Source organism: Lonchura striata, chromosome 2, assembly GCF_050655825.1.
Source record: "Lonchura striata isolate lonStrDom1 chromosome 2, ASM5065582v1, whole genome shotgun sequence".
NCBI classification, from domain to species: domain Eukaryota; kingdom Metazoa; phylum Chordata; class Aves; order Passeriformes; family Estrildidae; genus Lonchura; species Lonchura striata.
In genome coordinates this window covers 139351790-139374964 of record NC_140704.1, presented here as the reverse complement: position 1 = coordinate 139374964, position 23175 = coordinate 139351790, and the positions used below count along the sequence as shown (strand labels likewise).

The 23175-nt window shown below is 42.4% G+C and overlaps 1 protein-coding gene and 1 non-coding gene across 7 annotated transcripts; one reads left to right on the top strand and one right to left on the bottom strand.

The window, feature by feature from the left end:
* Window positions 1-16580: 16580 nt before the first annotated feature.
* On the bottom strand, window positions 16581-16659 carry LOC146768449 (small nucleolar RNA SNORD36). The gene has a single exon (XR_014953477.1). It is a non-coding gene; the product is annotated as a small nucleolar RNA SNORD36 (small nucleolar RNA).
* A 3756-nt stretch (window positions 16660-20415) lies between these two features.
* Window positions 20416-22911, top strand: TMEM74 (transmembrane protein 74). 6 transcript variants are annotated; one of them, XM_077782423.2, is made up of 2 exons: window positions 20416-20551; window positions 21510-22911. In XM_077782423.2, the coding sequence occupies exon 2, from the start codon at window positions 21721-21723 to the stop codon at window positions 22669-22671; it is 951 nt and encodes a 316-aa protein (XP_077638549.2). In that variant the 5' UTR covers window positions 20416-20551; window positions 21510-21720; the 3' UTR covers window positions 22672-22911. The 6 variants fall into 6 exon arrangements, with proteins under 6 accessions (XP_077638549.2, XP_021402108.3, XP_085428577.1 ...); XM_021546433.4 differs by having other exon boundaries at window positions 20418-20551; window positions 21558-22911; XM_085572451.1 differs by lacking the exon at window positions 20416-20551 and adding an exon at window positions 20584-21098.
* Window positions 22912-23175: the final 264 nt, after the last annotated feature.

Below are 23175 nucleotides of genomic sequence, written 5' to 3'. Positions count from 1 at the left end.
AAAATGTCAGAGCCTGAACTAGAGTTCATGGCTCAGACCATCTCTCTTAGAGGCAAATGAAGTGAAATACCATGTTCCATTTTCTTTCCTCATGTAGACAAATGATTCCTAATAAAGATGTTGAATTTCACTGTCTTTCAGTTGGCACATCTGAAGCCACTCCACTGCCAATTATATGGGTCTTAAAGGGAATTTAGTGAGTTCAGTCAGATGCTGAAATAATTTTTTTAAAATCCCCCTATTTCTTTGGGGCTATTTTTTTTCCCTGTGCATATTTCAATATAACAAATAACTCAGAAAAACATCCTTTATATTTTCCCCTCTTACCAGAATCATTCCCTCTGGACCTCACAGAAAACATATTTGGAGCCATATCACATTTTCTATCCCTTTTATACTGTTTTAGTTAGCAAAAGTGGGATTTTAGATGCCTCAGGAGTTGGATTCTGCTTATTCTCACTGATTTCTGAGCCATATTACTGCATCACCTCTTGATCCTGGAGACACCCCCCACCATGTGCTGCACAGCCTACACCACAGTCCCTGGGTGGGGTGGCAATCCTTTCCTCTTGGAAGCCATTGCAGCAAGGCACAGATCATCCCCCTGACAAGCAAAATGAACTGAGGACACAAAACAGGGCTGTATCACCCAAGCATGGTTTATGCTTGGGCAAAAATATGTGAACTTCTTTCCCTGATCATCACTGCCATCCTTTCTGTCACAGAGTATTTCACACACATTTTCAGCTGTCATCCGGGTGCATATTGACAGGCCCTGATGCCAATCTTTGCCTTTAGAATCAAATAGAAAGTAGTTGCCTCGAAGGGTTATCTAAAGAGCCTTTTTACTTGAATGTCCATCTTAGGATCTGCTTTGGGATGGGTTTCCATACACAGGTTTGGAGTCTGATGAAATAAACTCTGAACTAGTTAGCAGATAGACATTTCTCCTTGCCATTTGAATTATAGTTCCATCTCCTTATGTTTTCATTTTTTCCATGAAGCATTTCAGGATAATCAGTTTTATTTGTTAATTTGTCTTTATGCTAGTTTATTCAGAATTCTCCAAGTCTTATTTTTGTGTTGGGGAAATATTGATCAGGTGCAGATGTGTTCCATTAGTGAAACAGTCATTTATATTGGGTAAATGGAGAGGAAGAGAGGAAAAATAATACTTTGCCTTCTTTCTAGGAAGACAGGAGAGAGAGAATAAAGAAGGAAGTTTCTGCTGTAGCTGGGACTGGAAGTCATAGATTTGGGCATGAGTCATCCTAAACATGTGATAGTCATGTTTTGGCATTTTCTGTTTTTGACAAAAAATGTCAAAACTTTGCTATTCTAAGTAATCCTGCAGAGTGAAAAAGAAAGATCATATTGAAAACTGCATTGAAAATTCAGTTATTTCTAGTTGTCACAGAGAGTGGCTGTACAGAGGGCTGAGCTCCCAAATAACTGTGTGCATTCAGAGAACTGCTTCATTGCTGTGAAAACCCCAAACCAGAAATGTGCAGAAAGGCAGCTAAGGATAAAAGCTTTTGCTAATCGCACAAGCCAAAATGCTACTGCTGTGACCCTTTTCAGGAAGCACACAGGCAAAATTTACAGCCCATTGTTCCTAACAGGATTGTATATGCAATTTTGCACATTTATCCCAAAACATATATTGAAGTGGGCTTAGTGCTTTGCTCATCTGCAACTGCTGCATCAGTTTATGATGTAAAAAATCAAAAAGACACTCTAGCAGATGGGTCTAAGCATGTCCATGCCAGAAAATCAGCATGTGAAATAAGTTTGAATGAGACAAGTAGATAATTTGAAGGCCAATACAAGCCTCTTGGTATCCCCTGCTCAATTAGTTTTGAAGGAAAAGCTGCTGACAAGATGTACTCTGTTTAAGGTAGCCATGCAATTCAACCAATTCCAGCACTTCCAAGGTTTTCTGCAGCACAGAAAGGTCTTGTTAATAAACTCCTCAGCTAAACTATCTTTTTAACTTCAGTGGTGTTCAGTCACACAACATCTGTGTAGCTTAGGCAATTCAGTAAACTTTTAGCAATTGCTGGATGTTGGTTTGGTTTTTGACTTGGCTTTTTATGCCTATCCCTGTTAGCCAGAATGCATGAACCTTGATGAAAAAAAGTGTTAAAGACTTCCCTTAAGAGAGAGTTTAAATATCAGGTGAGTTCTCTGAAGTATCTAAAACCATTTGAAGGTTGTCACTTAGAAATTAATAACCAACTTACCCAGCTACAGAAAATAATCTTTAGCTGTAACAATTTTGTCTTCCTTTTTTTTACAAAAAGACAAGTGTTATTTCACAATTTTCTATGACAAAATTGTTTCTCATCCCAAAAAACCTTTAACTTAGCTGTAGATTTTGCTTGAAGAAAACATATGCATATATTTGCATAATTTCAGCTGATTATACAAAGATCTTGATTTCATTGCAGGGGGGTTGGAATTAGATGACTTTTAAAAGCCCCTTCCAATTAAAACTATTCTATGAGTCTGTATAGTCTTAAAAAAAAAAAAAATTATCTCAAAATATCAAAAAAGCTGGAACTACCATTGATTCCCTTTTGCAATAACTGTAAAGTTTGCATTTGGACACCATGTCACAAGTCTGAAGGTTTTCAGGAGAGAAGAAAAGCATATTCTTTTGGCATCAGTAGCAATACATATAAATCATGCCTCATATCTGATTTTAATAAAAGAATTTCATTACCAGTTTATTCTTTTAAGGCACCATTAATTTTTTTTTCAGTGAATTGCCTATTACTCAGTTGAAGTCATTACATTTTTCAGGGAAAATCTATTTATAAGTACTCATGAAGCAAACTAATTGAAACATAATTAAAAAGAGACCAGAATCTTAAATAAATCACAGATACTTTCTTCATGGATTAAACACATGAAGCAGGCAATTCTTCTTACAGAACTTTTCCAAATAGTTCTGTATTACCATTTTACCCTGGACATTGACTCCTGAAGCCATGCCATCCTCTGAGGAAAAGTAATATCTCAGTTCTGCTTGTAGGGAAGAGGAGAGCCCATCTCTGCTCCAGTTGGTGCTGGCCCCTGGCCACTGTGGAGGTCTCTGCAGCCCCTGGCCGGTCTCAGGCAGTGCCAGTGGGGGCTCTGGCCTGGTACTGCCTCACACAAGTCACTGCACAATTTCAGCATGCAGTGTTAAAAGCCTCCCTCCCTTGGTTTTCATCTGGTTGTCATCTGCTTCAAATAATTGGAAATGGCAGAGGTCCTTGAGATGCACTGGGGGTGAGAACTCCAGCCTGGGAGCAGGCTCGCCTCGCTGGCACAGGGTGGCACGCTGGGCTTGGCACGGCCCATGGGAGGAGCAGTGGTTTAAGGATGTGGGGGTGACTGATTCCCGGGTATGGAGGCTGGGAAATCCTTCCCTGCAGATACAGCCCTGGGATGCTGCTGTCAGGATCCTGCTCTCCTCACAAAGATTTCTCAGACTGTGCAGCCCCACCTTCCCACTGCCATTGCAAGCACAGTCCTGCCTGGGTCTGCTTGCCCACTGCTTTGGCATTGTAAAGGCTGGTATTTAGTATTTTCTAGAACAAACACAAAAGAATACATAATATTTAGTAAGAAATGTATAATTTTAGCTAATTAATATGCTAACTGATTATTGTTTTTACTTAGTGTATTAACTCATAAATGTAGTATTTTCAGCATTTACCTTTATTTTCTGCATTTCCCAATATTTTCTTTGCCTATACACATTGCCTGAACACTCAAGTAAGTTACAAAGGCTATTTCAAACAGGGCTAGTGTAGGGAACACTGAACTCCTGGACAGTTGGGACAGATGGACCTGTCTGTAGGTAGAGATCATTGTTTTATCAAAGGGTGGATTGCCTTCAACTGGCTGTACTATTGTTTTCTAGTTATTTAGTGACCAAGGTTTGGTATCTCAAAACTTGTTCTCATCTCAATCTCACTTATAGTTTCTGTATTTTCCAAATCTTCTGCCAGGCAATCATATTTATAAGGCTTTCCTATTTCATATTCCCCAACAGGCTAGCTTTTGTACACCAGCCAAAGCCCATCAGTAGCTCCCTCAACCTGCTGCTTTTCAGGGATGCTGAGCCATGACAGCACCCATTAACTTCAGGCCTAAATGTGGTGGTACTGTCCAACGTGTTGTATGTATCTCTCAAATGTTTGTAGAGAAAAACCTGTCCATAAATGACATGGTGATGCTACCTTACCAGCTGCTTACTCCAGAGCTGGCACTGAGTCCCTGGACACCAGATCTGCTGCTTGCTGCAGCCCTGTCCCTGCAGAACAGTTGTGTGAAGACTGCATAGTGCACCATGCAGGAGCTGAAGAGTGACATGGTCATAACATCACCTCACTCCAGTGTAAGTGAATTTCTTAACAATGTCCCTTCTGAGGCTTGCATGAATATACTCAAAAAGGCAGAAATAATTGTAGCATGTGTTCAAAATGGCACTATCATATAGAATGCCTTGTATCTCCAGCTGTTATTTTGTGCTCCTTATGAACTTAGGCTAAACAATTCTCTTCCTCTCCAGTTAATCCAACATGAATTGTCTCAGGCCAGTGTTGAACAATAGTGTGGCTTTCCTTTCCACTTCAGATTATCCTTGCTCAGCAGCACAGATCCTCTGTACAGCTGCATGTGCTGCACCCCTTCCCCAGCACACAGCACAGGGTGCTCCTGGCAGAAGCTAAGGCACACAGTAAAATCAGGGAGGTGTCCACCAGGCACAACAGGGACAGTGGAGACCAGATGAAGGCAGCTGAAACCCTACCAAAACACCAGTACTCACTGATTGACTCTAAAAATGAGGAGGTACTTGCAGGCAGGGAGGAAAGGCTTAGAGACAGAACCTGAGCCTGTGTGTGCCCAGGATCCTCAAACCATTAGAAGCAAGTCAGTCTATGATGCCACTTTACAGAGGTCTTAACACAACCCATTGTCAGAATACCAGTGGGGAAAAAAAAAAGCTGCAAGCTTTAGAGGAGGCTATTAATTATTAAATGTGTTTGAGAAATTGAAAAATGAGCAGGTAGACCAAATAATCTCTTCACTTTGTCAAAGCAATCTCTTATTTTCCTGTGATGCCTTGGGATTGCTTCACAGCACAGACAACATCCTTAAAAAACTTCAAATGGAAGTCACCATGTGACTGAGAGGATGATCATACTTGCACTTTGCATCAGCAAGCTTATCTGTGGAGCAATGTTCAGGCAGTGGGGTGGATTTGGGGATTAGAGATGTAGAAGTACCATTATTTTATTTCTATTGCTCAGAATGGATGTCAGCAATGCATGTTCAGCTTTTCATTCTGAGCTCATTCAGAGCATCCACTAACTGAAAAATAAAATCTTCCACTGTGAAAAACATACACTTTCAATGCTGGCAATAACAATATTAGCAGATGTTTAGTTTGGGGTTTTAAAAATTCCATTCTATCTTCTATCTGACTAATTTTCTACCTGAAAAAATGTCAGCATGAAATTTTCTGGACTGGAAAAACTCCATCCATTGCAACACTAAATGGTAGTAATGGCATATCTTCTTCAGTGGAATAACATTCTCTTGATGAAAATCAAAATGTCATTCAATCATTGGTTATTTAACAAACATAGGCATATAACTCAATGGCTGCAGTGAAATAATTTGAATTTATATTAATACAGATGTTAGAATTGGAATCTAAATTTTCTGTTAGTCATTTGTTTGGGCTTTTCTATCCTGATTTGTCTTCATTATACTAAGTAAATTACAACCAGAAATCCACACATCAATAGCATTGCATAAACGTTAAAAAAGACAATATACTGCATCTAAATTGGTAGTGGCATTGGAACAACCAAATAACATTAAAATACACATTCACATTTAATTCTTCCTTTTTAGAGGAGTAGGAAAGCAAAGCAGGAGGATCTTTTGTGAAACATGCTACTGTTATCAGACAGAGGCCTAAAGTCAAAGGCAGACAGAAATGAAGAAAGTATGAGGGTCTCAGTAAGGGTGAAGAGACCATTCCCATCTACCATTCCCATATTGATCCCTTCAGCAAGCACAATGGATTTTTTTCCTTCTCCCCTTTCTCCCATTCTCCCCTTCTCCCATCATCTCATATTTGCCCAGCTAGGCTGTCTCCAGTCAACAAAATCTAACTTTGCCCTGGGGAACTTCTGTGGCATCAGTTAAGTCCCGGTGGAATTTTCAAAGCCAGAGATTTTGGATCACCACTGCTAAAGATCCACTGGCTTCTCTTTTCCTGGAAGCACACGGGGCTTCTCTAAGCCATGCAGGTCCAAGGAAGGACATTTCTCTGCATCAATTAAAGGTGCTCTTGGCTAGCCAATGCATCTTCTCCAATAGGGATTTTTCCCCAGTCTTTTACAACTGAAAATCTAGGGAGACCTTCACATCTGGCTTCCAGCTGACCTCAACATCACATGCTGTCCTAGAGGGTTGCCCCTTGTTTTGGCTAAAATGTATTGGTTTTTTTCCACTTGGGATTTATCATCTATTAGAAGATGGTAATAGTTAAGAAGGATATTCTGCAGGAAATCTTTTTCTTCCCTTAGCATAAGAGGCCAGCACGACATTTTGTGAGATGACTTACTTTGCTTTGTCACATTTATTGAATCATCACCATGCTCCATCAAATAAGGTAGTGTTTACTTACTCCCATTTAAAAATTCCATGCTGTAGGATATCCTGTGAGTGCTCTAAATGCCACTGACAAAAATTTAAAAAATACATCCAAAAAATACCAGCAACATGAGAACCTTTCATACCTGTTCAAACTTTTAGCTAGATTAATTCCTCTCTCTTAGGCATTCTTTGACCTTTCACTGCATTAGTCCACCAAACTGCCCAAACATTTCTGAGCACATTTTGCTTTCTCCCTGTCTTATAATAATTTAGAATTCTTCAAGGAAAAAGAGGTCTTTGCTCTGTTAGATGAATATGAGCCTGTTTAGGCACTCAGTCACAATGAAAAGGGATGCTATCAAGGCCCCAGACACGTCTTGCATCACTGGTTAAATTCATCTTTTGGTTTTGCAGCCTCCAAACTTCCTCCAGCTCTTCAGAGAATGATAATCATTTTGACACATGAATTCAAGAACTTGTTTTATACCTTGACCAAAAGAGATCTCCAGGTTAAATGTGATCTTTTATCTACTTAAATCTGTTTTCTAAACTGGCATTGGAATTGTTTGTCATATCAAGGTAGTCTCTCTGGGTGGGATTCAGTTGCCATATGGATGTCTAGTGCCATTTTAGATGCTATAGGGTTTTACAGCTAGCAATTGTTCTAGACACTTTGGGTTTTGCTGTCATGACTGCTATTTGGTAGCTAAACCAACAACAGAAGTCTGTTGAGATACCTGAATGAGTCATTCTGTCCTTTCCTCTAACATCATCTTCAGAGATGTTTGAACATCACTGTGAAGCTATTTTAACCCTGTATCTCTGTGTGGTTGTTCTTTTTCTTCATTGTTCAGTATTGATCCACTTTATTTTCAGCATGCCTCTGCAAAGGGTAAAAACCTGGTTAGAGTTCTCAGTGGAACTCTAACAGAAGAATGGTTACAATTTCCCTCCCTTATAAAATATATTCTTCGTGACAATATTAAAGTATCAAAGGCCTCTTCATTAAATAAATTATTTATTATTAAACATCATAAAATCTATACAAAATAACTTTTTATCTAAGAGGCTTGAAAGAATCATAGTTTAACATCTACCTAAATATATGATTAGTATTTCTGTAAGTTTCTACAGAACTTTGTTTTCTGAAACCTCAATTATTCCATCAAATTACATCTCTTGCTTCTAGAGAAGCATCACCTAAAATGAAGAAATCAAAGATAGTGGCTTAATTTTATATTGCAGTTTTTTCCAGGTTACAATTTTAGAAATAAATTCCTACAATTTATAAAGACTGAGAACAACAGGAACATTATCAAACAATGTTCAGATAACCTCACGGCCCCAAGATCAGCTTTATTTAATAGCATATTTCCACAATAGCAGATGAATTTATTCTTAAATGAAGAATGGATAGACATTACACAGAGTAGAGAGGCAGAACAATATAACTACTTGCATACCTCTACTTTCTAGTTGTGAAGAATTATTTGCAAAGTTAAATTCAACATCTGAAAAAAAGGCTATTTTCTCCAGTAATTGGTGTTAGAATGGACCCTGCAGAGAGAAGTTAAATCAAGCTGCTGTTTTGCTGCAGCTGAAGACACAAACAGCATGTATTGGAATGAGCAGGCATTTGGCACTACCTCCAGACTCAAAAAAAATTGGAATGTCTGCATTTCCAGAAATGCATAAATCATCCTTGCCACACCTGCACAAAAGTGAATGCACATTTAAATGTACACCAATATTTATGATGTAACACCATCTATACCAAACTAATTTCACAATTCATACTTTCCAAGAATAATTTTAAACATTTTCTTACATGTTCTTGTAATTCAATATAATCTGCAAGATTCAAGCATGTTTTCAATGTATCTAGATCAAATCACCATTTGTCCATACATATAGAAAATTTAAGATCAAGCTTCAGTATGGCCTGGGTAGTAAGTAAGCTTTATGTGGTGCTCTCCCATCAATATATATTCATAATTCAAAGTGGTAATTTTATGTTTTTGTTATGGGGAAAAAATAAAAAGCTAAAGTTGTAAGCAGAAAAAAATATTGTTAAGCAAAAATGCAATTTAGTATAAGAATATACATTTAGTTTAAAATGTAATTTCTAGGCTCATATCCAAAAGGCACTATAAACACATAAGTAGAGTGAGACTATACATATGCTGGCAACTATACATATGTTTTAACACCTTGTCTAATTGGCAACCTCTATTATTTAATGCTCACATCTTCAAAATGGCATCTCTGCACCTACAAAATCCATTCACTCATTTTTGTTGCAATAGTAAATAATGGAAATTTGTAGTCACATGTGCCTTTGTGAAAGTACTAATTACCTCCTTAGTTAGTTGCACCTATGCTCTGCAGAATAAGGATCAAATATGAATAAATATATACAGAGACAGAGCAGAGTAGTCAGGTAATATCTCTTTCACCCACCCACCCATCTTTTAGAGGGAGGTGTGGATGATGAGGTGATGATGAACACAAACCCTACACTTGCCCTGAGGAATTTACAAGCTCAACAGTGGAACAGGCAGTGAGTAGGACACAAGTCATGGGTCGATAAAATATATTCACTACTGCAAAACAGTGGAACTGCTATTTCTTATGCATAATTCTAGATTCTAGAGGAACTGCCACATACCCATTTCACAGAATCACAGACTCACAGAATGAATCACAGAATGTTAAAGGTTTGGAAAGGACCTTAAAGATCATCTAGCCCCAACACTCCCTGACATAGACAGGGACACCTCCCACTAGACCAGGCTGCTCAAGGCCTTTTCCAACCTTTGAACAGTGGCAGGATTGGGGCACCTACATCTTTGGGCAACCTGTTCCCAGAGGGGTGTCTGACCACCCTCAAAGTAAAACATATCTTCCTAATACATAACTTAAATTTCCTCTCTTTCAATTTGTACCCAATACTCTTTGGAACTTTGGGCAAAAGTTCCAAACAAAGACTCCTTCCACAGCAACCCTGTAAGGGCCCCCTGCAGATACTGGAAGGTGCTGTGAGGTCCCCAGACCAGATACTGTGAGGTCCCCACACAGCCTTTTTTTTCCAGGCTGAACAGACCACACCTTTCTCAGCCTGTCTTCATATGGGAGGTGCTCCAGTGCTCCAATCAGCTTTGTGGCCCTCCTCTGGACTTGCTCCAAGAATTCCATGTCCATCTTATGCTGGGGATACCAGAACAGTACTCCAGGTGGGGTTTCACAAGAAGATTTGGTCTCTTCCTCAAAGTAATGCTTCAGATATTGGCTCAAATAGATTAAATTCAGCAAAACATCTCTCATGTGGTGGTTCATAGAGGTGGAAACATTCCCTTTTTTCTGTTGTAAAGTCATATTCAACATATGAGGGAAGCATGGAAGAAGCAGAGATGAGAGCAAGAGGGAAAACTGGTGAGCCATGAGAAAGAGAGGAGAAGCTCCGAGAGAAACTGAAGCCACCTCACTCCAGATCAGGCATGAGGCTTGGGGATCCTTACTGGCAAGCAGGCAGGCAGCATTTTTAAAATGAGATTTTTACCCTAGTCTCCTGAAAATTAATTATAACTACCCAATTATGGTGGGATTGATCTAAACACATCTGTCTACAGTGAGAATAACAGTGTGTGACAGAGCAACGTGAGCAGCAATCACAGTCAGTTAGGTGCACTATTCACCCCAGTGGAAGTGCCTACCCTTGGTCAGATGAACCTCATCTCTAACTCTGTTGACTGTGTTGGTCTTCCCAGTTACAACCATCAACACAGCTGGTTCAAAGTAGAAGTCTGTGTTCCAGCTCCACATTTAGTCAGATGACTGCCAAACCTGACTCCACTGGATCCAGATCATTTTTGAGATTGAGAAGCAGAGCAAGTCAGGAAAAAATCAGCATTTAAAAATACAGCCAGAAAATTTCAGCAGGAAACAGAAGATGGTCTTAGCTGTCTGCACAGAATAAAGATACCCAAGTAGGTAGGAAATTCTGGAGGCCACGGAAACTTTTTGCACTAATCCATAGACTACATTTCATGGGTTTTAACATACTAAATAAACACAATGTCATTTTCAAGCTTGAATCATATTAGAAATAAATTTAGATTTTTCTCCTGAACACTCATTGTCTTGGTGCTTAAAGTACATTTCCTAAATTTAGACTTTGCCATAGATGCTTGTGCTTATTAAGTTATTTAAAGAATAGTGTTAGTGCAGAATAAAGAATTATCTTCATGATAACCTAAATATCAGAGTCATAATCTTTTCTCCTTCTGCTCCAATTTCTGGTCAGTTTGGGGAGTGATTCACTTTAAGTCGAGATGTTGCCTCATGATGAAATTTTACCATCCTTTACTACATTGAATCAATTAACTCCTGCTCCCATGGGAGACATATGTTCTCTCTGCCTTTGGGTTCACACTTGCAGATTTACTGGCTGCTTGTTTCTTCTCTAACATGAAAAAAATGTGTCATATCTGTTTAACTGTGAGTTGCAATATTATTCCAAGATCTCAAAATCATTAAAACATTAATAAAATCTTTACAGAAAATGATGAGGAAGGAAAAGGACAAGACAGATTTGTATCAAGGCACAAAACTGCTGAATTTTAATACAGGATATAAAAACACCCTCTTAGATTGGAACTCATTAAATAAGTCTCAGCAGACAAGAAGAATATGTGGATATATATGGCTATGGAAGGTTATATCTGTTTGATTTCTCCTATCATCCAAAAATAATGATTTTAATGCTACTGGTTTAAAAGGATCACCAGAAAATCAGATGAAGAAGCAGATCAGTTGTTTAAAAGTGACAACATTTCTCAAAGATTGAAAAGCAATGCAATTTAAATAGTCTTCATACACTTTGTATTTCAAAACTTCAGAAGACAGGCAGAAAACTCAGTCTCCAGTTTTACCATGTTTTACTGCTGTCTGTTCAAGTAGCAAAAAGGGTGATTGCACTGTAAATGCAATCAAATAGGAAACTCCTATTATGTGCCCCAAATCAGAGTGATGCTCCTCTCCCTCTTTCCTCCTCTAATGTTACCATTATTATTTTATTAGATGGAAAGAATCCCTCATTCATAATACACAGAATTGTATCTTTATCTACTTGTCATTATCCTTTCATTTTATTTTTTCTTAAAGGAAATAGAATTTTTTTCTAGATTAATAACATTAATAAATTAATAAAACTAATGATAAATGTTTTAAATATTTTTCTCTTAGTCTGATTTTACTTTTATATACCCCTGTTAGAAGCTCTTTATTAATCCTATGGAAGTATAACCATGGGTATTTTTTTCCCTGCAGGATTATGTCTTTGAACATGAAGAAACTGTTAGTCCCTCTGTTAATTTTTCATTTTCCACGTTAATTAAAAACTTGTCCAGATGGCACTGCACAAATATCATCCATGCAGATTTCTGGCTTTGAAATGCAGCTACCCACCTCAAAAAAACATCATTTCCGTCTGCTTGGGAAAATAGCTCTCCATGGTTCATTTTATGTATAATATTGTGCGGGGGAGAGTGTGTCACTTGGAGTAAAAGGAGTGGAAATTCATTTCCAAATCTCCCACTCTCCATGAAAAACTCCACGTAGCTATTTGTGAGTACCTATGTGTGTATACATGCCTGGATGCCTCAGAAGTAAGATCAACCAAAGAACTCCTATTACCTCAATATAATGTGCACATATAATTCTCAGCCAGGTGGTTAATAAGAACAGAAACCAGTAGCATCAATGTATTTGACATCTCTCAAAGCAAATTATTAAACCAAGCTTAATCCCCACCTAAGAAGTGCCAGAAAACCACAAGCCCTCATTAGGTCTGACCTACCTACTCCTGAGGACTGAGAAAATGTACAAACAAGTAAATCTTTATTCAAGGAAAGACAAAACAGTAATACATTTAGCATGCAGTAAGAACAAATCCTCCTTACTTGCTCATCCACCACCAGATGCCCATTGTCCAGAAGTTATCTATCTGCAGGGATCTCTTTGCACCCACAAGCTGCCTGCTCAACCTGATCAGGCACTGCCCTGATCAACCCTAGGAACTCCCCAGGGGTGCCTGGATCACTACAGACCTTTTCTTAGCTCCTTCACACCAACACTCCTGTTCTGATTCAATTCAAGGAGGTTTCACACCAAGGCATTTCTCACCAGACACTCAGCTAGGTGTCCCTGTCTCACACTAAAATAAATCCCATTGCAATGGAGAGAGCATTCAGGGCTCTGTAATGGAGACCTGTGTGCTGAGGATCCAGGTCTTTGTTAAAAGTTTAAGTTAAAAATTATCTTCCTCTTTTCAAGAGCCAACCTTCTTGCAAAGCCCAACCTGTCTGTGTTGGCTCCTCAGACACTGCTAGAGGAAGACTTGGTAATTAGCCAATGTGAACTAAGGTCTCTATGGTTTTGCTTTCTGCTTTTCACCAACTGTGGGATAGAGACATCTTTGTTTTCCTGAATGGATAGATAGATGCGTGTATGTATTTATTACAAAAAATATTGATTTCCCTTAAATAATGTATTAGGAACTCTTCAACTGCTCAAGTAAGTGACGGCCTTTTTATCATACTGTGCCTGCAGTTCTGCCTGCACGTCACGGATTTTACTATCATTGCAGTTCTGCTGCATGCATAACATAGTAACCAGATAAAAATGACTCTGATGTGTCAAGAACAGAAAAGTGTAAAACATTTCCTTTAGCAGCATGTGACTCTCTAAGACTTCTGCTTGTGAAGGAGCCAACACAGTGTGCTGTCACCATTTGAATATATGGCTTCAAAACCCACTGCAATTAAAAGCTTTCAGAGAGCTGGTTTAATATAGAGCATGACATCATATTTCCTTCCATGCCTTCTAACTAAAATAAAACCAAAACCATCAGGTCAGGTTTTATTTTTCACTATTGATTCCAGATACCTCTCTTAAGTTCAGCCATAAGAAGAATGTTCCTCCTTCTTCCAAGTCAATCAAAGGAGGACACCAAGTAGAATTTAGGAATATGGACAGTGCCTACGTGACAAGAAAAAGAACGTTAAAAGCCTTAGCCATATCTGATGAATTAAATGTTTATTGCTCTGTGGGTGTTTGGTCTGCAATGCCTGCCACTAACATCAATAGAGGTCTTGTTTAAAAACCTCAAAATTCAGGCGACAGGCTGGACTTTAAAGGTTTGACTGTTTAAAAAGATCAAATATTTTTCCTTCCAGTTTCAGTCTGATCACAGCCCCCTGGAAAGTAAACAGGTCAGAGAGGAAAATGCATAGATAGATGGTCTAGCTTATTGACGTGACCCTGTAGAAGGATTGCTTCTTGCAGACTATTTTGTAGCATTTTGTTCACTGTTTTTCAGTATTGTAGAAGAAATGTTGCCTTTGGAAGAGTCAGGCAGACCTGTCAGGGCCTGTATTACTGTGATTAGTCTTACTTTTCCCATTTGGTTTATCTACCCAGGTTTTAGCATGTTGTATTCCACCAGGGTTTTTTACAACTCCTTGCAGACACTGTTCTAGAAGGAACCTCAACACCATTGGATGGAGGAAGGACAGTAAGAAATCCTGGCCTGTTTAAAGCTGATTGCAAAAATGCTATAGTGATTGTGATGGGGCCAGGACTAGACACATGGGCAAGGCTTTCCTCCACACATAAATTCAGCATGATAGTCAGCTTAAGGGACTGTTAAAGAGAAGAAGAGATGGAGGAGAGCTCTGCCTTGAACTTTCTCAAATATGGGCTGCTATGGCTGCTAATTTAGATACAAATATCACCACAAGAAATCAACATGGACCCTAGCTCTGCTTCAAAGCCCCACTGATACACCTTCCTGGCACATCTCTGATGCTATGATTTATGAGCTTAAAATAGTTCTACGTCTCTCTTCCCTCATACTAGTGGTTCTCTCCTTAGGTATGAAGAAAAGAATTGAGCTCCCTCCTAAGTCACTGCTTGGCCTTTGGCTAAAACAGGTGGAATGAGGAACAAGGCTCAAGACTCAATTCTTTCATCTTAATTTTGGTGCCTTGATTTTGGTTCTGTGTTGCCTAGATTGTAACAAATACACAAGTTTCCTATGTTTCAGCTTCTTTGCCTTTAAAATGGGAATACTGATTTCAGCTTTTTAATGTACTTTATAGTATGTGGACATAAAGTGCTACCAAGAGAAGAAGGTTTTACTATTTTTTTAAGTTTAGTCTTTTTAACACAGGCAAATTCCACAAATTATCAGCATTACCTCTCTAATGTGAACACATCTTTGATGTTTATGTTGAAGAAACTCTTTAATGCATGCTGATAATATAGAATCCCTGGGTACTATTCCTGATAATTTCTATAAAACCTCATTCTGTCACCAGCAATATATATATTACTGAAGATTGTGTGTCCTTGCCTTGTCAGAAACTGCAGCCTTCACTTTCTTCTTTCACCCATGGTTTTATGTGTACTGCAAGACCTAAGAGTAATTTTTGTTTCCAGACTCAGTATAACTGCCCCCCCCCCACCCCAGCTTTATGGATCAAGCTATTATTTCCTCATATTATGCTGCAGTTCCCTTTTATTCCTGCACTGTTCTCTATCCTTTAAATCCCTTGCTTAAAATCTCCTTGGTGATTTCTTTATTTCTCTCCTAAGTGGCCTCACCTGGGCTTCCCTCTGTGGCAGCACATTTCTCCCTCTCTCAGGATTTTTCATAGAGGTGAACAGGGTATCCCTCCAGGGTAGTCTATTATCTCACTTTCCCTTTAAATACCTTCATTCTATAATTAGTATTTCTAGGGTTTTTTTGTACAGAATAACAGGTGTACTACATCTCCCAGATCTGATGTGTGATTACTGGAGGTGATTTTGTCTTTCCATGCAAGCGTGCAAGAAAGTGAAGAGAATAACAACCCAGGAAAACACCTGAAAAACACCTGGCAATGTCAGGAGTCAGTCATGTGCACGACACCTGGCACTCAGCAGCCACAGAGGTTTCAGGGCTGTAGTCTTCAATCTGTGGGCTGATGAAGGGAGAAACATGTCCTTTATGTCTCAGGTATGACCAGGGTGGGAAATAAATGGTAACTTTAGCTCTCACAACATGGTGACAGCACAGTGCTGGTACTGCGCTGGTTTGTGCCCATCAGTGGGCAGAAACCTGTGGTGACGTGGCAATCCCAAGCCCACAGCAGGGAGGAGCTGTATGGGCTCTGTCAAGGCTCCTTCAGATCACACAGCTCAGTGCTCAGCGTTGTGGGGGCACACAGGGAGGCACAAGGTGTCTCCTCCACCCCAGTGTCCAAAGCTTAGGCACCCACAGTGGTGTCCAGGTGCCTGGCACCCAGCAGCCAGTCTGCCCTGGGCAGAGCAGGGCCAGCTCAGCCATGTCCCACTGCACAGCCTGAGCCCAGACTGCTGAGACAGAGCTGTGAGAGTCAGCAGGACCCTAGAACAATCAAGCACAGTCAGGGATAGGCCTGTTGACTCAGGGGTGCTCAGTTGCTCGGGGATTCAGAAGGGAAAATGGCATAGTATGAGCTCCTGAAGGGGGAGGAAGGCTGGCCAGTAAAACCTGTGGTAGTGGGGTCAGCCAGGTCACCAGCTTGAGTCACTGGTGTGGGCACTGCAGGTTGGAAGCAGCAGCCCAGGGACATCCGGAGCTGGCCCTTTCCCTCCTGGTGACTGCAGGTCAGTAAAGGCTCCACATGTGCTGTGCCAGGGAGGAGACCTCAGCCTGACAGCTCATTAATTCCTACCTGTCCTTCACTAGCTCCTGAGTGGGGCTACAACTACTGTGTCTTCCAAGTGGTCAACAGGCCCTTTGCTCCTCCAGATGATCCTTTGCTCTGAGACTGAGACTGACTCTTTTTGGTCCATCCTCAGGAGCTCTATATACTCAAACCATGATTTCACGTGTTCAGACATGAGAAGCACAGGGATTGCATCAAGGATGTAATCTATTTGTAGCAATTCTGGAACATCATATTACACATCTTTGGTTTCTTGTATCTCTGTAAAATTGTTTACTTATTTTGTCTTTTATTAATGCACAATGGATGTGCATTAGTGAATCAACCAAAGTAGAATTAAATTGCTTTCATGCCTACTTTTGCTCTATTAATCTGTGACATTTATTGATCTGTGACAGTAATGTGTTTTAAACACACAGAAATGGTGAATTTTTATTTTCATTGTGAGTTGTCCAAATATTTGCTTGCTAGCCTAACAATACTTTTATTCTGTAAGTCAAAAAAGAATTGTGTCACTTTTTTCTTCTGCCACTTATGTATAAACTTAGCTTTGCCTCTTCATTCGCATCTATTACCTTTGTTGTTTTTCACAGACCAGTACACAGGTCCATGTATTTCTCTAATAGGTTTTAAATTTTTCTTCAGCCCCATTTTATTGGCTTCCTAACTTTACTCAACAGTATGATCTATTCAAGTGGAAATGGGAAGTTTATGCAATAATCTCTATAGACTTCTCTGAATGTATTATTCTCTGAGCCACACTGGCTGGAGTGCCCCTTTATTTTAGAAGTTTTGCAGTCTTGCAACTCTTGCACAAGGACCACTGGAAACCCAAGGTCCTGTGACTTGCGAGGCAACAAATTGAAGATTCTGTGAAAACGAGATCACTGAAGAACTCTGTATACATAAGACAGAGAAATAAAGAATAAAAATGTTTGGGGGAATGCTTCACTGAGGATCCCATATAACACTGGAAAAATCTGTGAATTGTGATGGCAAGTAGAATATCTCAAAACCTATCCTCTACCAGACCATGATGGGATTCACCATTCAGAAAACTTGTTTCAGTTTTGCCTGATTCCTCTGAAGCTTCAGGTCTGGTCAGGCCCTCAGTGAGACTTCAAACAGAAAGTGTGAAACAGCTTTTAGTTCTTCACAAGCTTCCTTCCAGTTTTACAGTGACCATAGGTTACTGAGAATGTGACAAAAACATATAAATCTAGTTCACATAGTCATTTATAGTTGGGACAACTTGAAGAGCGCTTACAAGATGCTCCAGAGCATGGTTTAAATTTAATTGCATGTATCTCATCTGAGACACCTTTACCATCTGACTGTCAGATTCCATATTATCACTGTGTTGTTACCATAGCCCTGCTCAGCGTCTGAAAGGGCTGTATTACGTGCTTGGCTGCAGCAGAGAGAACAAGGCTCATCCACCCCGACAGTCTACTCCAGTCTTTTATTCCTGTCCCATTGTGTGTCCATCACTCTGGGTTTTAGCTCTACGGAGCCACTTTTTTTCCTGTGACAAATATTCTTACTCCCATCCTTAGTTGATTAATCTTTTCACCAGCTGTACTTGTGTTTGCAGAGTACGCGTTGCTATGCATTCATTTCACCACCTCCACACCTCAGAGCATTGGCAACAATCACATTCGTCACAAGAAACTGCTGTTAACTCATCGCATCCAAAGTAAAGAAAATGAAATGTCAGTAATAGGAATTGTGACTAGACAGTGATTTCGCTCTAAGAGTGAGTGAACTGTACTAGGCAAAGGAGACACTGCACCACATGGGAAGGCACATAAGAATAGATAACATTTGGTTTGACAGAGTTGTGGTTCCCTCTGTTTGCTCCATAGTTTGTGGGACTGCAATTATCAGCAACAAATTAATACACTTGCCCAACACACGCTGGCACAAAATGGGAAGGAGAGTGGGTGGCAGAGCAGCAAGTTGTTTGTGTGGTTAAATAACAAGTACTAAGGCTCTAGTAAGTGCTCAAGAGTACATGCTGTAGCTCTTGGGTTTTGAAGGAATCACAACATGACCATTTGTTGTGTGCAATTTCCTGCCTTTGTATAAGCTGTCAGAAAGACAATACCCACCCAAGGACTCGGTAGGCTGTGCCAGGGCCCAGGAAAAGTGTTCACATTCTTCCAGGCTGCATTGCCAGGCTTGAGAACCACATTTTTCCTGTCAGTCATTTAATTAAGATTCGTCTATCAGATGGAGCAGGTACAGCTTGCTGTGTCAGTGCCTAATATCTGAATGTTCCTATCCTGCTAATTCCCAAATGGAAATGTACATACAATAAAGAGAGTTTGTTTCTGTCTTTACTTTTACTTGAAACTATTTGAACAATTTACAGATAAGCTTTTTTGTTTCTTTGATTAGGTTTTATTTGCTCCTTTATATTAATCTCAAAGAGGGCACTGTTATTAAAAAGCTCCAAGGACAGCCTGCACCATTTTCCCAACTCCATAATTTTCTCCTTACATTTTTTCTTCAAAGGGTGAATAATACGCTATTCAGTGCATTGAAACTGCACTTTGCTAATGGAAACACTGCCTGGAGCTGCTTTGAAATTATATCCAAAGCACCCCAGAGCACTGAGCAATCTGTGTGATGGGCACTGTGAGTGCCCTACTGTTGCCATGTCCTGGCAAGTAATTTTAACATTCACGGGAGTTACTCCCACTAAGATTTGAACCTTCTGTCCTGGGTGTTTTGGATCTCGGCAGGATATGTCTTCAAAACTGATTTGATTGCCTAATGCATTGCTTCAGAAGTGGCAAAGAGTCCTTACAGAGAATCACCTTGTTCTCTGATGTAAGGCCAGCTCCTTCAGACAGTCTGTGTTTGTCTCTTCTGGTTTCCCCAGCTCACTTTTCATCTTGAGCCTCTGCTTTCCTGCCCAACAACCATGCAGGCAGGTGCTGCTCACTTCTAATTCCTGCGTGCACCCTCATTTCAGCTCCATGGCAAAGGTCCCTCTCCCCATGATTGCTTTTTGTCTCCCCAGAGCCCAGTCTTTCCACAACAGCACAGTATTCAGCTCTGATAAACCTTCAGACTACTCCATACTTTATTTTCATATTCTAGTTTATCACTAACACTGGCAAAGGAAAAGCACTGGCACGAAAACTCAGTGAAGGTTCATACTGAAAATGAAATAGTCATTCATTTATTATGTATTTTTTGGCAACAGTCTTTTTTTTAATAGTAATTTATGCCGGCCAGAGGAAGCGCATGGACAATCTGCCAACATGGGTGAGCTCCTGAGATTTTCCAGTAAGTCCTGCGCAGAGAGTATGTCCCTTGGTGTCTCAGCTCCAGCAGTTCTGGGATCATTTGAGAATCTGATTTTATCTTTCCCTGGAGTAAGTCGTGAGCTCCCAAGACTATGGCAAACAACTCCAGGTGATGACTGAGCTAGACGCAGGCACAGGGCAGCACGGACGCTCCCCCGCCCCATGCCAGGATCGGGCCCTCGGGAGGGGCTGTGCGGCGCCGGCAGCCCCGGCAGCGCGACCCGCCGGCAGCGCCGAGCCCCGGGGGCCGCGGGGCGGGCACGGGACGGGCGCGGGACGGGCGCGGGGCGGGCGCGGCTCCGGGCGCGGGGCGGGCGCGGCTCCGGGCGCGGCCCCGGGCGCGGCCCCGGGCGCAGGGCGGGCGCGGGGCGGGCGCGGGACGGGCGCGGGGCGGGCGCGGGGCGGGCGCGGGGCGGGCGCGGGACGGGCGCGGGGCGGGCGCGGGGCGGGCGCGGCCCCGGGCGCGGGGCGGGCGCGGGGCGGGCGCGGGGCGGGCGCGGCTCCGGGCGCGGCTCCGGGCGCGGGGCGGGCGCGGCTCCGGGCGCGGTCCCGGGCGCGGGGCGGGCGCTGCCGCAGCAGCCGCCGCCCGCGGACTACAGCTCCCGGCGTGCCGAGCGGAGCCCGCCCCGGCTCTGCCCGGCTGGGCCGGGCCGGGCCGGGCTGGGCTGGGCTGGGCTGAGCCGCCCGGGGTCGCTGGGAGCAGCGCGGGCGGGGGCGCGGGCGGAGGCGGCCGGGAGGAAGGCGAGCGGGTCCGCGTGTCCGTGTGTCCGTGTGTCCGTGTGTCCGTGCATGCGGGGCCGAGGCCGCGCCGGGCAGGTGAGAGCCCGCGGGCAGGAGGAGGAGCGGCGGGAGGAGCCGCAGCGGGAGGAGGCGGCGCGCTCCTGCAGCCGGGGATGCGTGTGTGCCTGTGCGTGTCTGCGCCGCTCACCTCGGTACCGCTCGGGTCACTCGGTGCCGGGCGGGTCCTGCTGCTCCCGGCGCCGGCGGGAATCGCTTTTCCCAGCGCCGCCGGTTCTCGCTGAGGTCCCGAGAAGAGCGTGAGTGAGCAGCGGCTGGGAGCGATCACGTATGTGCTGTAGACGCACATGTGTTCCCTTCGCATGCAACACATTTATCGGGCTGCAGCTTCGCCCCGTGACACCGGGCGGCCTCGAGGGGGATGGGGCCCAGGCGAAAGGGGTAATAGCGAATTAATTGCAGATGAGAAGTAGTATCCGTCTTTGAGTCATCAGTCTTTGAGGCATAATTTCATTCCAAAAGCTCTTAGATGAATGGTAGATCTTATATAGGAGAGCACTGCTTCTCCCGTAGGATTATCAGATTTCCACCGGAGAATACAGATCCTGGATTATTGAGCTACATGGTATTTGCGTGTTTCTTTCTAATTAGTCTGTGAATCTGAGTGTAAAATTCTGTATTTGGAAGGGGGGGATGGGAGTTATATGCTTCTAAAAGAACAGACATATATTTTCTCTGGCATTTTACACAGTTTTTCTGGTTATTCCGTGCTCTGTGCATACTTACTGCCTTAATTGGATAGTGGTGTCAAAGGTTGATTAGATTCCCTAATAGATTTTGGATCTGCAAGAGGATTGCAGTTTTAAATGCGTGGTTAAAACAATCGTGTTTGCTGTCTCCCCTCAAACAGTTGAGAGGAGGGCTGATGTATTACATTTGCCTTATCTTCCCTTTGGTTTATTAATGTATCATTGTGAGGTTGTCGGGTTCGGTTTTGTTGTTGTTGTTTTTTCCCCCTCTGCTATTTCATTTGCAGACCGAAAAGAAATGAATGTCAGAGAGGATTTGTTTAATCATTTAACAGCTGACACAAGCCATGTCCCTAACAAAACGCTGGTGAAAAAGTGGTGAAGAAGATTTCTGGGATACAGCAGTGCCAGTACTGTGAAGCCGCTTCTGCAGGTCAGGGGCAGCATTTGCTGGAGGATGCCATAGCCCAGGAGGTGAAGCTCGTGGGGACGAGGTCAATGGCTTGCATGGAGCTTCTCTACCTGGCCGAGGAGAGCAGACAGGTGCCCCTGGGCACCGCTACTGGCTGGAGCCTGCCCCCCCATCCCTACGAGCAGCAGCAGTGTGAGGGGGGTGAGGTGGACCCCAGAGCAGCCGCTGCCGTGGCAGCCCTGCACTGTGAACGGCACTGCAAGCCCTTGCAGAGGGGCCCTGTGGCTGAGCCCCCCCTGGCACCCCAGCTCTCCTCCCTGGGCACCTCGCCCCAGGAGCACCCTGCACCCTCCAGCACCTCCCAGCTCTACCACACAGCCGAGTGCTTGCCCAGGGAAGAGGATGGAGGGAAGAAAAAAGCCTGCTGCTGTGCCCAGGAACTCGAGACATCGTTCATGTATGTGGATGAAAATGTAAATCTGGAGCATGCAAGAAGTCCCCCCACTGCTACAGGTGGCCAGGATGCCCCCCTGCAGCAGCATTCCTGCAGGGAGCTGCCACCCGAATGGGTGCACGATTCTCCTTCCTTGGTCTCCGAGGAGGACGATGCTGCCTCGGAGGCAGCAGTTGGGAAATCTGTTGACTATGGATTCATTAGTGCCATTTTGTTCCTGGTTAGTGGCATTTTGCTGGTGATAATTTCCTATGTGGTACCCAGAGATGTAACTGTGGATCCCAACACCGTGGCTGCCCGGGAGATGGAGAGGCTGGAGAACGAGAGCGCAAGGATCGGTGCTCACCTGGACCGCTGTGTAATCGCTGGGCTGTGCCTCTTAACCCTGGGGGGCGTGGTGCTGTCCAGCCTGCTGATGATGTCCATGTGGAAAGGGGAGTTGTACCGGAGGAGCAGGTTTGCATCCTCCAAGGAGTCTGCCAAGCTGTATGGGTCTTTCAATTTCAGAATGAAGTCTGGAGCAAATGATAATATGCTCGAGCTGTCATTAGTTGAGGAAGATGTGCTTGCCATAGATAATTAGTGTGGTCATGATTTTTAAGGCAGCATTTCTACAGGAAAATGTGTTTCATTAAAGAAAGCAGATGCAGCTAAAGATAGCTGGTGATGCAGTTTATTTGTCTGACAAGAATGGTGTTATCTTAAGCTCTATAATCAAATGTTTGCAATATATGAGTACTTGTTGTAAAGGGGAACTGTGCCAGATGAAATGCAAATGATATAAAATAATGAAAACCACTGAATAAAAAGAGACTTGTGATAAGTAGGTTCCTCAGATACTTGTTTATCCTAATATAAAACATTCCATTGGTGTCTTGCCTATATAATTTTCTTATTACTCCCATATAGAACAAGAACGACCTTGACACTTTGGAAACTTAATTTTTGAAGCCTGCAGGATTATTAACAGTCTACTTGACAGAATATTAAGCAGGACCAATAATCAAATAGCAGGGCTAATATTTCATAAAGACATGCTTTTTTATTCTTTAATTTTAAGCAGATCCCTTCTCTTCAGTTAAGTGAC

Coding starts and splice junctions, on each gene's coding strand:
- TMEM74 (XM_077782423.2), top strand. CDS start 21,721: ATGGCTTGCATGGAGCTTCTCTACCTGGCCGAGGAGAGCAGACAGGTG.